The sequence below is a fragment of the Rhinolophus hipposideros genome (genome assembly GCF_964194185.1).
Source record: "Rhinolophus hipposideros genome assembly, chromosome: 1".
NCBI lineage: Eukaryota > Metazoa > Chordata > Mammalia > Chiroptera > Rhinolophidae > Rhinolophus > Rhinolophus hipposideros.
Window position 1 is genome coordinate 47630620 of NC_138047.1, and position 15698 is coordinate 47646317.

General features: G+C 32.1%; 1 protein-coding gene across 10 annotated transcripts in view; it reads right to left on the minus strand.

The window, feature by feature from the left end:
- The window catches only part of EPHA5 (EPH receptor A5), a 366730-nt gene that overhangs the window by 85939 nt on the left and 265093 nt on the right, over positions 1 to 15698 (minus strand). For 7 of the 10 annotated variants that reach the window (XM_081026671.1, XM_081026670.1, XM_081026667.1 and 4 more), the window contains one exon: positions 12499 to 12604. In XM_081026671.1, the coding sequence (XP_080882797.1) occupies positions 12499 to 12604 (106 nt within the window). The remainder of the gene's footprint in view (positions 1 to 12498; positions 12605 to 15698) is intronic. The other 3 variants (XM_081026666.1, XM_081026664.1, XM_081026663.1) reach the window with 1 other exon arrangement.

Genomic DNA, 15698 nt, shown 5'->3' on the forward strand with positions numbered 1-15698 from the left:
AAATCTTGCCACTTCTAATGATATATCTTTACTATATGAAGAGCTAAGATGTCACAAGGCTAAATGAGTAAAAAGTATGTACAGGTACCTTATTACCTTATTAAACAGGTAATAAAATAGTTAATAACTATACTTATTGTTACATATTAATGAAACTATTAAATATCAAGAATAACAAGACTGCTATTGAAAATATGGAACTATTTTTTCTCTATTAAAATAGCAGAGACTGACTATTTTGTGAACTAACAATTTCATGCACTATTGTGGGGAATGGTAATTGGTACAACGGTTTAGGAGGGCCATTGGTCATATGTATCAACAGTCTTTATTCATATTCAATGACTCTTACTTTTAATTACACAAATGTATTCTAAGCACATTCAAGAGAGAAAAACCTCTCTCCCTAAACAATAGCAACAAAAAAAATGCAAAAGGGAAAATGCATAGGAAAGATTAAACATAATATCAAGGAGGTATTAAATGTTTGCTATTAAAACATTTTTAATTACACAGGAAAATTTAACATTACAATGTCAAGTCAAAGAAAAACAGAAAACAAAACTATAAATTATGAACTCAAATATGTATATAAAATATCTTAAATAAATGGCAAAATATTAATATTGATTATCTCTGGTGGATAAATATGATTGATTTTTCTTTCTACATTTTGTCTTGTATGTTCTAGATGATTTTTAATCAAAAAATAAGAAATGCATACACAAATAAAATAGCAGCTAGTCAGAAATCAGGAAAATCATTCTAACCATGCCAACTATGTAACATGCAATGTAAAAAAAAGTAGAGTGAAATGTATAGGAAAGGGAGGCAGCAAGATGTCTTGGAAATGTCAAAAGATCAGGAAGTTTATCTAAGGAAATGACCATTAATCAAACCTCCAAAGATATGCTGGAACATAGCTGAAAGAGTCTAGAATTTTGATTATTTGAGATCTAAGGAGATACAATGCAATGAGGGGGCAGATGGAAGCAATACTGATAGTGATTTTCACATTAGGGAGTATGATGTGTAAAACTAAAACTATCTCCTGATAGCCTTCCAAACTGTGTTACTTAAGACTCCTCATAGAGTGGGGGTGGAGGGTTTCAAAGGTTGGAGACACAGGAGTAGGATCCAGTCATCCTGACTTTGGGAACCGATAGGAATAAATGGACCAAACTGTACAGGCTCCAGGCAGATATTTGAGATGTACAGAAGAACTTTCCATTTCAATTTCTTGGATGAAGATTTAGAAGCCTGGGGCTGGGGCAGAAAGATATTGTGTGGTAAAATAAATATGTGTATCTACTTGGAATTCAAAGTAGCTGTTTCCCTATGGGGTTGGAGATTGATAGTACACACTAGCACAGTTTGGAATGATTAATTATAAATCTTTAGGACTTCAGGAAAGGCTGGATTTATACTGGCCCTCTACATTCCAAATGATTAGAGAGGAGCTGAATCTAACAGAGCACCGTATGTACATTTGAAACAGCAGGAATAGGACAAGGTCAGAAAAAATCAGATATAGATATCAAAATAAATCATCAAGAGGCCCTAGTGTATTAGAAAATATGCAAGTCACAGAAACGCAAAATTCTATTTTGTCATATATTTGTCTCATCAAAATTTATATTAAACAATGCTCAACATCACTTATTACATAAATGTTGAATTCATGTCAATCTGATGATTTGTTAGATCACATTGTCTTTGGTTTGATAAGGTAGGAATTATTCATTTAGGTAGCTAAATTTTGTCACAAAAAATTTTCAGAGAAGATTAGACCTGTAGACTAAAATTTTCCTATAATTTTACTGGTGCAAATTAAGAAACTAAGATTAATTGTACAGATTTAATATCTACACTGGCTATAGTTATGATGAACTTGGTATTCTTAAATAAGTAGCATTGTGCTGCTGGCATATATGAAGATCTCACAGACAGCTTTTAGAGGTAAAGATCTGTGGTAAGATTCCAGTATATCTAGGAATAATTAATATAGAAAATATTTCATTTAATCTTCTATTCCTACATATTTTTAAAGTTGTTCAACTCTTTGCTTTGTGATTACATTATGATTATCTTTTATATTCTTATGTGTACTGTTTCTCCATATTTTGAAAGAGATATCTTTTATTAAATAGTGAAAGTATTAAATGACTACATTAAAGTAATAAACAGTCAAAGTTACATGACATCAATTGAAATAAATGACTGTTTTTTAATGTTGGCAAGATGTGTACGTCAGCTACAGATAGAATCAGTTTAAACCAACGCCTACTGAATTTGCTTCAGGAAAATCAAATGAAATAGTTATAAAAGTGTCAAAGCAACATTAAGATTTCTCAGTGGCAGAGGCATGGAGAGCTCTTGGAGGTGGAGAAGAGGTGTTTGTAAGATATATGGGAACATTTTAATGTTATGGAATGCTGAGTCTGGAAGGGCACTGAAGAGGAATTATATACTTGGTCTAAGAAACTCGACAAAACAGAGAGGCTTTCCTTCACTAGTCACCAAAAGGAGATCCTAATTTGCGAATGTGATGATATCTTGCCTCTCAGGATGGAAGTGGTGGTGTGCATAGGAGGCTGAATAAATAAACTATAATAAACTCCCAAACATCTTTGTTGCCTTCCAATCGTCCTTGACTCAAGAAAACTCTATAATGACCACCATGAAGATGTGGACCCCAATGCTAGACCACAGAAACAAGAAGAAAAGATAACAGGTCATTAAAAACAAATAAACCGATAAAACAGTAATTTAAAGGAAGGCACCCCCAAATAATAATTAATACGTACTGACATTGTTATTTGCAATACTAATGGCTACAAAGGAGTAGAACAATGACTAGACTATTGAGAGCAAATGCATGCCAAAAATAGTACACAAAAGTATGTTATTTTTCTGTGACATTAAAGTCAAAGGAGTAAGAAATAATAAAAGAAAAGCAAGAAGTGAGAGATAGTAAAATAATTTTGGTAAGCAGGGTAATTGGGATATATGTTTTATAGCATTGTAAGTATCACAGCAATTAGGTGTATCTGAAGTCAATCCCTCCACATGGCACATTCAAGAATTTAACTGTTTGAATCTGAGTTGCCAATCTATTAGAAACCTTTGTTTCTTTTCAGGTTTATGAAAATTAAAAAAAAAAAAAGAGCACAGATCTTGAACAAATGTGACATTTAGCTGGTGTTTAAAATCGTTTGCAAATTTTACCATTCATTTGCTTCATTTCTCAGCAATGAGTATACTCTTAGAAGTGGCTCAAGATACCAACTGATTTTTTTGTTGAATAGATGTTCTATCCTTTGGCATAGGGCAGAGCTATTGATTTTCTCTGTAGAGCTGTATATCCAGTTCTTGAGAGAGCCCGTGCTGTTGTGGTCTCTGAGAGACATGGTAAGATTTCCAGAAACCTAGGAGAATCTTCCACCAGAGCCCAGCCACTTCTGGCATGCTAGCCTGCTCTGTCTTTCAGGTATCACATTCTTAAAGAAATGAACTTCAGACTAATAGTGTGTTTTGTTCTGTGATTAGGCTTTTGACCTGCCCTGCTTCATACTTAAAAAGTGAGAGTCTCTAGATTCTTTGCTAAAATCATTTTCATCTTTGCAAATCAATGATGTTAACTTGTCTTCAGAACCTTAAATAGAGATTTTCCTTGCAAATATTTGCCTCAATATAACTTCCTGAGAATCGCAGTGATATTTACATGTTTGATTTGTGAGAAGTCACTGGTGAGATATTCAATAATGTTGAGCAATTGAGCCAGTAACCCTCTTGGGTTCAGTTTCCTAGGACGATTTACTTCCCACAGTGGGCAATTAGTTGTTGCTATGTTCCTAGTCTTTCTGGCACTACTCTGCCGTGATCCCTATTTGTCAGTTATTAATAAATTATGAACTGCTCTCTAATTATCTTTGTTTCAGAGCCTTTAAAGAAAAAAGCATGTAATCATGAAAAAGTAGAAGGGATAACAACTCTCAGATAGTAAATCAATACACATGCCTGGATTTGTTATATTTTTATAAAATCACATCTATTGTTAATTCATAAACCACTGAGATTTGCTTGTAATGAGCTCTTTTCTAAAATCAGTGATTGCAATGTGATTACAAATATTTGTCTATTTATCATTATTTAAAAAATAAAATAGTATTAAAGTAAGTTTATATGTTTTTTCTTATCAAAACTTACCAAGTTCTGCAACTAAATAATCCTAGTTATGTTAGAGATGCCAAATATATCAACATGTCCATGATGTCCCTAACTTGAAGAGAATCAGAAGAGAAGTACAAATATGTTGACATATGTTGACATATGTTATATGTCAACATATATGATATGTGTTATATATGTTATATGATATATGTTATCTATAAAAGCTAATGCAGTTTAATATCACCAGGTGCATCAACACACTGGCATTAGCATGTCCAGATGTCAAATAATAACAATAATATAAGCTAGTGAAGATTTTTTAACTCTGATGTAATACTTCTTTTAAATCATTGTATTTATTTTGTCATGGCACCAAAGTTTCAATATTCAGGAAGAAAACATTTAAGGGTTAAGTATTCTACTTGGCTCACGTCAGAGTTACCAACATTTTTCTCTTTTCCAAACTATTAACATTAGTAGTGAAAAATGAGACAAAGCACTTGAAAGTAGAGATTGATGCACAATTTATCTGTAATTCAATAATTTATGAGATATTCACTCAATTCAGTTATTTGGGACAACCATAGAAGTCTTTATCTTCTAAATACTTTTGGGCTGGCAGAAGAAAGAACCTAGTTACTCAACGTACGATATAATTTGTGGTTGAAAGTGTTAAATTCCACGAGAAATACTGATGTATTATTCAGAGACTTCAGTGAAAGGAGAGAATGCTTTGGTTAAGGGATTTGATGAGGGTTTATGATAGAAAGAATGGTTGATGTGGGTTTTAATATGAAAGGTTTATTTTATTTATTTTTTAATTTTTATTAAGTTTATTGGGGTGCCATTGGTTAATAAAATTATACAGGTTTTAAGTGTACATTCCTATAATGCATCATCTATATATCACATCGTGTGTTCACCACCCAGAGTCAGTTCTCCTTATCACTATTTATTTGAACCCCTTCACCCTATTCTACCACCAACCACTTCCCTTTTCCCTTCTGGTGACCATGAAGATTTAAATATTGATAATTGAAATGGAGATAAGAAAAGAGCAAAAAACGACATCCTCATTCTCAGTTTACATGCATCATATGAGACTGATCCTCTCTTCAGAGTCAAGTATGAGATCCTACTGTGCTGGGTCATGCATTGCAATTTCTCCATCCTCTTAGTAAGTAATGTCCCAGTGCTACTGGCTGATTGGCTCTGTAGAGCTGGGTATCAGGTACCTGTCAGACACCATGCCACATGAGCTCTGAGAGTGAAGGGCAGGAGTAATAAAGTCAGAGCTGGTTCCATACAGTGACATCACTCCTTTCATGTTCCCACAATTGTCTGCTTTCCGACTTCCTCATGAGCCACTTCTTCTCAGTCTCCTTTTGGTGGATGTTTCTCTTTTACCTCTCAACATCAGAGTGCCCCAAGCTCCACCCCAGTAACATCATTTTGATCAGTGGATTTAAATACCATATTTAAGCATTTTTAAACGATGTGTTTCCAATTGCATAGCAGATAGTACATATGTTAGCACCTAGATCTGTATGTGCCTGTACTTTGGATAGTTTTAAAATCTCTGGAACTTTTCATCTATATGACCTATAATTCTCTTTCAGTTTAAGCCACTTTGAATTTGGCTTCTGTCTTATGCAACAAAGGAGTCCAGGTCAAAAACATATAGTGGTAATGCCAGAAAGGTAGTTTGAAGCATATTTTCAAGAGTCTTTAATTTTAGCTTCTCTACTCCAGTCATATGGTCATTGGACATTTACTGAAAATGTACCCTATGATCTGTGTTCAAAATGAGCACATATCTATCAGAGGAGACATATATAAAATGATGAACTAAAACTACTTCAAAAACTAAAATGAGGGAAAGCAGAAGTGAAATTAACTAGCTTTCACAAAATCAGGAATGGTCAAGGAGTTGCTGACATTTGATGTGTTTGATTCCAGAATAAATACAATTTACCAGGTACAGTTTATAAATGAATGCCAGGGGGAAAATTCACTAAAATGTAATGTATTTCTTATTTATTTTAGTGTCAAGATACCACTGACATTAATTTTTAAGAGGTATTTTATTCTATTACTGATCAGTTTGGAAGTTTTTAAATGTTAATGCCATTAATTTTAGCAGTAGAGAATCAGTGTCTGCACACAAGAGTTCTGAGTTTCATCCAAATCACACAGCTGAATAATTATAAGTCATTGGGGATTTTTTTAATGAAGAGGGCCCTAAAGTTAGAGCTGGTTTCAAGCTCCGGGACCTCACTAACTGAATACAATAATTTATGTTCTAGGCATTTTCCCAGAATGGGAGAAAGCCCACAGATAAAAATACCTTCCATCTTGGATCTTGTATTCTAGTAGGGCTGACAGACAAAAAAAAAAAAAAAAAAAAAAAAAAAAATCAACTGACTCCATATATATATATATATATATATATATATATATATATATATATATATATATATTATATAATATATACATTATATAGTATATAATGGCAATAAGTATTATATAACGGTAATAGTGTTATGAAGAGACAAATCAGGGTAAGGGAGTTCTGATGTGCAGCTGAAGGAATCATGGGTCATCACTTACTAATGTAAGTTTAATTGAGAGGATAAGACTGAGCAAAGACTTGAAAGAGGGAGGAAGCCTTCTCTGGGGCAAAGGAGTTTTGGGCAGCAAGAAGGACCTGCAAAAGCCATTAGACTAGACTGTATTTACAATACTTAGAAACAGCAAGAAGATAATTAAGTATAAATAGAAGGCAGAATTAATATGAGACAGACATAGTGTTGTGAGATATTACATGCAAACCCCCTGGAGCAGTTCCTCACAGTATGTAATTCATGCTAGACAATATTATACTTACTATTATCAATACTATTATTTGGATACATTGACTTGGCAAAGAAGCTTAGCTTTTCTTTACCATACTTCACACTCTTTAAAAACTATTCACTGAAAAAGCTATTATATTTTGCTATCAAATGTAGGCAGATCTCTGGCACTCGTCTGAATTACATTCAAACGCCAATATAATTATTTAGGAGCTTAAAGAAAAGGAGCTTAAAGCAAAGTTTTTAAGTCCAGTGGATTTTGCCATTAAGTCCTTGTTTTTCCTAACATGAGAACTGTGGCAGACATGTAATAAGAACCCAAATGAATCAGACTATCATTTCCTTTTGGTCCAAGGAAAAAGGTTACGATGGAGGGAATAATTTTAATTTAAACCCTTCTATTTAACCATAGCTGTTTTAATTCTACTTATAAAATCTATTTATGAGACTACTGAATGGAAGTAGAAATACTTTGGGAAAGGACATTGCCTTCTTATTTCATATGCCTGGGACGTGGTGTTTGATATGCAGTAGATACTTAATACGTGTTTCTAATAGAAGTTAATACATCGTTCTAATTGGGAAGAATAAGTCATTTACAAAGTGTTATACATTAAGACATTTGAAAATTTATAAAAGGAAAAATTTTAATATTATTAAGTAATAAAAAATAAAATCTAAAACAGCATTTTATATAAATCAACTTTTTTTCCTCTAATTTTCTGGTATGATCACAGCATTTTAATTTTGATAGGTTAGCATCCAAGCACAGTATCCATTGACCTCTGACTAATATTTTTTGCCTCAGAAAACTATGAAACATTTCAATGGACTGAGGTTCAATTGTTTAATGAAAGACAAAGGGAGCTAGAATTTAGCAGTTTTATGTCCAGCCATGGGCCTTAAACATGACCAGGACAAACAAGGGGAATATCTTTTGCCTAGAAAATAGATAATCTGTTATAACATTCATGAAGCACCACTAAGACAAAATTTATCACAGTGTTGACGTCACATATGAATAACCTTAAAATCATATCCTTTAATCTTAAAATTGAAAAACAGTTTTACTTTTCTTGTGTTTGTATGTAAAAACACATAAATTTGTGTGGTGTGCACGTGTATAATATGTGTGTAATTTTAAACACTGTGTGTGCATGTGGAATTAACTGAAATAAAAAATCAAAGCTCTGAAATTTTCTTAAATTAATTAAATTCATGAACATTGATAAATGTGGGATCAGAAACAAGGTATTAGAAATGTATTCTTTAATCCTAGGATGTCCATAACAAGCAATTTTCAAAGAAGAAATAGTTTCTGTCAACTGAAAGTTTTACTTTGTATTTTCTATATCACTAAATCCTGTTAATTTAAGCTTTATATCAGACTAGGAAGTGTCACCCCGAGTGTAAAATGAGGACACAGAGAATAAAAAATGTCAACTAAATAATATCAATAATCATCTTCAAAGGAAAGATAAATGAGGGGAAAGACATAGTAAAAGATTTTCACAAACATGTAACTGGAGATGACAATCATTGGTGAAAGAGGGATTCAACAATTGATATCCATAAAGTAATATATAAAAGAGAAAAGCCACACTATGAAGATATAATAAGAAAGTTATCAATGTACAATGTCATTACTGATGTAAGAGAAAATATTAAAAACTGTTACAACATTGGGTGCATATAAGGAGGTTTAACTTATATCCATCCCAGGGTAAATAGCTCATAATTTGCTGGGGTCATATCAGTTGTCTTGCAGTCCCATGAGACTACCACTTAAAATTCATAAGAAAGTAAAAGGGAGAGTCTGAACCATTCAGAAAATACATTATAGAATGTTTAGCACCTTAAACAGAAAGATCACACACATTCTAAAATTGATAGAATCCTAAGATGTTATAAATATTTGCCATTTTTTTAAATAGGACTATTTCTTTAAAGATCGATGCTTGTCAATATTGTTTTAAACCATATCTAGGTAGAAGTAGGAAGACTCCAAAGTTTTCAGCATAATCTATTTTATCCTAAATGATTAGAAAGTATATTTGACTTATTTTTCATCTTTAAATGTATTTTAAAATATAAGAGTTTTTTGTTTTTTTCTTTGAAATAGATTCATCCCATAGTAGTCAGTGTGTTATACTCCTCAATTTTTTTTTTTTTGGTCTGAATGCAAATACAAATTATCAGTGAATATGGATCTTCAAGACATATTTTTCTCCTGAACCCAAAGGATGATATTAATTTTCAACAAATATTACATACAAGTGTTATTCACATTTGTGTAATATATAAAAATTAATTCATCTATATTACCACTGAGGAGATAAATTATTTGCAATTAAATACATTTTACGTAGGAAAAAATATCTCTTTGATAATCTATTTAAGAGATTAAAAGTGATAAAAGAGTAAGTTCTAAGTGATAGTGATATCCAAATGCCATGATTGTGTGTGTGTGTGTGTGTGTGTTTGTGTGTGGTGTTTATCAATCATATTTTAACATAGAGAAGACAGAGAAACATATATGCCCTTAGACTATTCTTAGAACAGGCTTTTTTCAACAATTTGCTAATACTTAAATGTAATTTCCCAAATTTGTGTTAGGTTTTGGAAACGTTCTTCCTTTATTTTTTTCTTTTATTTGACACATCTGTACTGAGTTAATTCAGGATACTCTAGGTACTACACGGTAAGTAAAATTTTCTTAGTCCATACAAAAATTGCAAAGTTCATTGCCTTGAATGAGAAGGGAAAAGTCCTTCAAGAATCCTATCATTTAGTTTTGAATAAGTGTATTTACATAATACAAACAAAATAACGTTGTCTATGAAAACTGAAATATAATGGCCAAACATTTTTTCTATTACATGACAAATGCCCCCTGAAATGAAAGGATGTGCATTCAATAAAATCAAGTAATGAAAGTTTCAGTCAGCAAAATTGCTGGTAAAAATATATAAATCTGACTTTTTTTTTTTTTTGGTGAAATTTGTTTTCCTGTAAACTGCAAATTCCTAGTCTTAGCACCAGACACTGTGTGTTTTGGTTTATATATATTTAAATTTATATATTTAAATTAGGGGAAAATAATATGAATGAACAATGCACAAATTCATAGGGTGTTACTATTTTTTAAAAGTAATATGCTTCTATAAGACAATACATCTAAAAATTCATTTTACCAAGTCCTAGATTTAGTTGTGCTAAAAATTAAGCTTTGTCTCTTGGTTATAGATGTGATTCCAGTACAACTGAGATATTATATTAAATTTTAGTTATTCTTGTACAACAAGTTCAGGTACATACGGGATTTTGTGTGTGTTTTGTGTGTGTGTGCTAAAAACTATATATGCTTCAGTTACCAAATGACAGAGTAAACCTTGTCTTAAACACTTTGCCTTTTTGCTACAAGAGTAATAAAATTAATTATTTTAAAGTCAATTATGTATTGACTTTATGTATTGGGGAAGAAATTTTATATATTTTTTTATATTGGGAAATTTTATATTTTGGAATTTATTAATTGGGGTCAATTTTATATATTGGGAAAGAAAAGTTTTTGAGAATGAGCTGATCCACATACAGATAAGCAAGAATTCATAGGGGCTTGTCATCAATAAATTCATATTAACAATACTTAGGTTAAGTAAATATAATATACTAAGTCTATAATAAAATACTTCCTATATTTGATATGTCCTTTAGTAAACACTCAAACACACAAATTTATTGGATTCTAGACCTTGGCTCATCCTTCCATTTATGTTCATTTCTCCTAAGTATGGGCACTACAAACAGCTACTGTTTCTGGATTTATTGGAAAGGAAGAAGAAACTCATATCTAAGTCACATAAAGAAATGATATTATAAATTAACTCTCTAAATGTACTATAGTTATCTACCCTTTGGGGGTAGAAAAGATATTATCACTCAGTAGTTTTCTTAGTAGTTACAATTTACTCAACTTAATTATCTTACCTGATCAAAATCTAAGCAAAGCTTTTATGACAAGATTGGTGTAATTAGCTTATCTCCCAGAAAGCTGAGACAAAGGTAGACTATTTTCCCTAGGTGACTTCAGACAGAAGAGATCAGCAGGGCACTAGATACAAGCCTTTGGGCTTGATAGGGCTAGTTGTCCTCAGCAGAACACAAATTGCTTCCCATCTAGAATTTCTAAAAAATGTATCGCTGCTATTCAAACATTTAAAATAAGCAATGGATTTCTCTACATATATTTTAAGAAAACTTTGAACACTGTTAAATGACAAGAACTAGAAAAAAGGGAATTTTCAGATATAAAGAGAAAGGATGTTCAAAGGAAGTAACAATGTTTTATGAGAATAAATTGTTACTGCTGTAATTTAAAGATACAGTCATAAATCTTTTCAGAATAAAATATGCAATATATTGAAAAGTACCTAATTCTGTATATTTATGACTTGAGTAAGTGCTGAAGAGTCGAAAGTAAATGACTAGAAGAGTAACAAAATCAATATATATATTGATTTCCTGACTTTTTTTTTTTGATCTTACAGTACATTCCACATATTTGTGCAGGTTTAAATATTTTCATGAATACTTTCATCAAAGTCTTTTATAATTGTCTAACACTGGAACATTTTCAAATTGACAGCTTTCTGAATATCCCTTCTCTTGATGGCCTGGATGGAAAATGAAAATATTTTGTTGTTTTGGAATAGATTGCAATCATGTTTTTATTTATTTATTTAGTTAGTTAGTTATTTTTAGGAAAATTTATTATATTTAGTCCAATGTCAGGAAATACCTTCTATAAAAGTTCTTGTTGGATCTCTTTTTTTGTTCAAAATGAAAAAAAAGATAGCTCTGTAATACAGATATTAATGTATCTATTGATATAACATTCAACAAAATTCACTTTAAGTCAGGGTACACAATGATTTACATATTCAGGTTGAAATCATTCAGAAACAGCAAATAAAAAACAGTCGTAAAAAATGGCTAATTATTTCCCAAAATGCTTGTTTGCCAGAGTCTGCTTTGTATCCATCACCCTGTTAAGACAGAATGCTGGCTAGAATTATTAGTCTTATTTCTCTAAATCTACCAGGCACTGACATAGGCCTTCCCAGACGCTAACACTGAAGCAGGCAACCATAAATAATTTTGAGATGAAAAAAATGTCAGATAAAAAGAAAAAAAATGTATATTGGACACAAATATGGTTATATTAATGACAGAATAAAGAATAACATGTTACTACTATTCTTGTAAAAAGACCATACTTGAAAGAGAGAAATTGTGTTAGCACTAACAGCAATAAGGTAAGGCTTAAGGAGTATATCATACATTGACGTTATCTACTGTTACATCATTTGCCTGATTTATTTTGGGATGTGCTTAACAGGCAAATGGTCAGATCAAGGTAGGGAAGAGATCAGCTGCAAAAGTTGAGAATCACAGCTTCCTCTCTTACCTTCCACTGAGAAGGAAGCCGATAACCACTGCCAACAAAATCACTCCCACTGTCACAGACACAGCAATTATAGGAATCTGGCTTTGATCACTGGATGCTGCAACTGCTGATAGAAGACACAGAAAATGGAGCTTGTGGTTAAAATGATCATATGCATTCAAATAAGAGCTGCTTAATAGTCGGTACTCAATGCATGGTATAAGCAATTCACCCACACTTGGCTGAGATTTCCCGCTAATATCTCTTCTCAAAAGTGTGTAATTGAAAAGATATCTTTAGGAGAAAATATTTACTCTCCAAATGGAAATTTGAAAGAATCGCTAAGTCACTGATTATTTCCTTGTCATTATAAAAAATGAGAGTAATTGTTTGCATTACATTCATCTAGAAATCTTCGGTTTGCATGGTAAAATGCAACTTAGTCCTTGATTTCAAACACTTTAATCTAAATAGGAGGTGCTAAGTATATGAGATTTGACATTTTTCGAGTGTGCATGTGACTCTTCTCTAGAAAAAAAAGATCTCTTTACCTCAGATAGTATTTTTTCAAATAGGTTAGAATCTATAATGATGTAATTGTGACCTCAGTGAAGGTAAACATCATATCTAAATGTAATTTTAAACATTGTGACTTCAAGTAGAATATAATCAGTAAATATAATTGATAAATAGACCCACTTTTTGAAAAATGTCAAGGTTTACATTTAGAACTTAGTCTACAGTAAGATTAGACTTGTTTATATGATATTTTGCTTTAAAATGAATGGATTTAGGTGAACTATTTTATATTTTAACAATACAGTTACCATAATAAGAGGAATATGGATATGATTACATAGTCAGACATACATAAACAAAGAAATGTTTCTTTTGTGCAGATAACTAAGCCCAAGTAAAATAAGAAACCCATAGAACACAATAAATTTTAACTGATGTTCTCAAGAAACCCTCTGGATATGTAGCATGCTTACTGTTTAATGCCATGATTTTTTTTGATAAATTCAGAGTAGCCTTAGTTAACCTCCAAGATAACAAATTTTAAGTCATCAAAACTAACAATAACCATAATTTCAATGTTTTGTTTTTTACAACCGCCTCTCAGATCTTTGCTCTATCTAGTACTGGACCTTCAAACACTTCCCTTTCTATTCTTGTCACCTCTCCTTTGATTCTTTCATGAAAATTGACTGACTCTCTGGCCATCTTCTTATACTGATTCACACTTCAGACCAGTCTTCAGAGACCAGTATCTTCAAGAGCTGGTTCATGTACAAGAAAATTTATTGTTTACAATCTAACTCTATGCTCTTATCCAACCTCTTATTGGAGGATAATAGTTGTAATTTAATGGCTCTTTACCCTGTTTTCTCCTTCTCTCTGATCCTGAGGTCTGTGGTGGGGATTTTAATACTGGTGAACAATTATAAGTAGGGTAGGACAAAGCTACTCCACTATCAGTAACAGCCTTCCTTAAGGTTTGCTTTATTTATCTCTAAACCCAGGTTACTTATACCATTGCTTTTTCTCAGTTCTTTAACGTTCTTTTTGGCAAGAGCACTGTTTCTAGAGAAAATCATGCAGACTTGGCCCATGTAAGTTCCATGCTATTTTGATTGGACTCCAACTGCTGCTCCAATGCTTTTGATTCTTATTGATTTTCTAACAAATCAACCCCATAATGAGTCTTCCTCATGTTCTTGGTACACTAACTAATCTAGTCCCATTGTCCACATTTTAGTGATGGTACACTTTATAGATAAAAGAGATCAAGTCTGAACTCCACAGTTAAATATGACTGCATAACCATCTTTTGCTTTACATGACTCCACTCTTAGATGCCTTCCTGTCTATCCCAAGCTATTGCTTCTTCAAAAATCTCTATCCAAAATGGGTTCTCATTCCCTTATAGGCTACTTCTCTGTTACTTAGAAGCCTGGACATATAACTCCTCTTGGGGGAAACAAATCCTTATACCTAAAATTACTGACAGTAGTTCAATTTGAATTTGGAAAAAAAAAAGTTTGTATTTACTAGACAGATGAGCCAAAGTCAATTATTTAAGCTTGTGGGGTCTCATTTCATTAATTTCCAAATAGGGATAATTTTCCCTGAATCATTATAATTCTGTTAAGATTAGAGATAACACATATAAAGCTCTTAGCATAGTGCTTCAACTATTGCCATGCTTAAATAAATAGTAAATAGTATTTCTGCATATCATCTTCTACTATTTACCATCCTTATTATTCCCTATTTTTCAGTATCTTGACTGAGTTATCCAAAAGTAGCCTCATCTTCTAAGAACTAAGATTATGAAATTATCTCTGAAACTTTTCTGCTTTTGAGTTCTGTGCATGATATGATATTTGCTAAATACAATGAGTACTTCTCCATTTATCTCACCATATACTATATAGCATACAATAACAAGGTATTTGAACTTGTTGAATATACACTTCATCATTGAAACTCTGCTCCTCTTGGTTTCTGTAACGTCAGATGAGCCATACTCTCTTTTTCCCATTCCAAAGCACTGTTTTGTCCATTCTGTTGTCTCCACATTCTCTTCCCACACCTCCTGTGTGAGTAATTCCTAGTGAATACTGACTCAGAACCTCTGCACTTCTTTTCTTTTCTCTTTCTTTTTCTATCTTGCTCTCCTTTTACCTCCGTTTCTCCCTCCCGCTCATAGATATTTCTTTGTCGATGATATAATTTGAAGAGTCCCAAATTTATATCTTCAACTCTTATTTCCACTCAAAGCATCACTCTATTTTAAAAACAGACTGTTTCCCCTTTATTTGGATTTTATGTTCACATAAAAATAAACATGCTTATAATTGGCCCTTACACCACATCCACAGCCCCAAGAGCCTTAACAAACACACATCAATAGATAAACATACCATAAATCAAACCAACAAAACAGACTGATTCAATCTCTTTTGATTCGTTTTAACTTTAACTGAATTTTCTTAACCCCTACTTGTCTATTAATTACCAAATATTTCTGTGTTTCTTTGTTTTACCCCATGCGTTAATTTGATTCAAACATGCTGGGATATGATTCACAGAGTTTTTAGCATTTTCATATGACATATCCAAATATGTCTTATGAAGGTATTTGGTATTCATATGACATATCCAAAAATATCACTTTAATCATGTTTCTCTGATCAAGAAGTTAATAGATACCTACT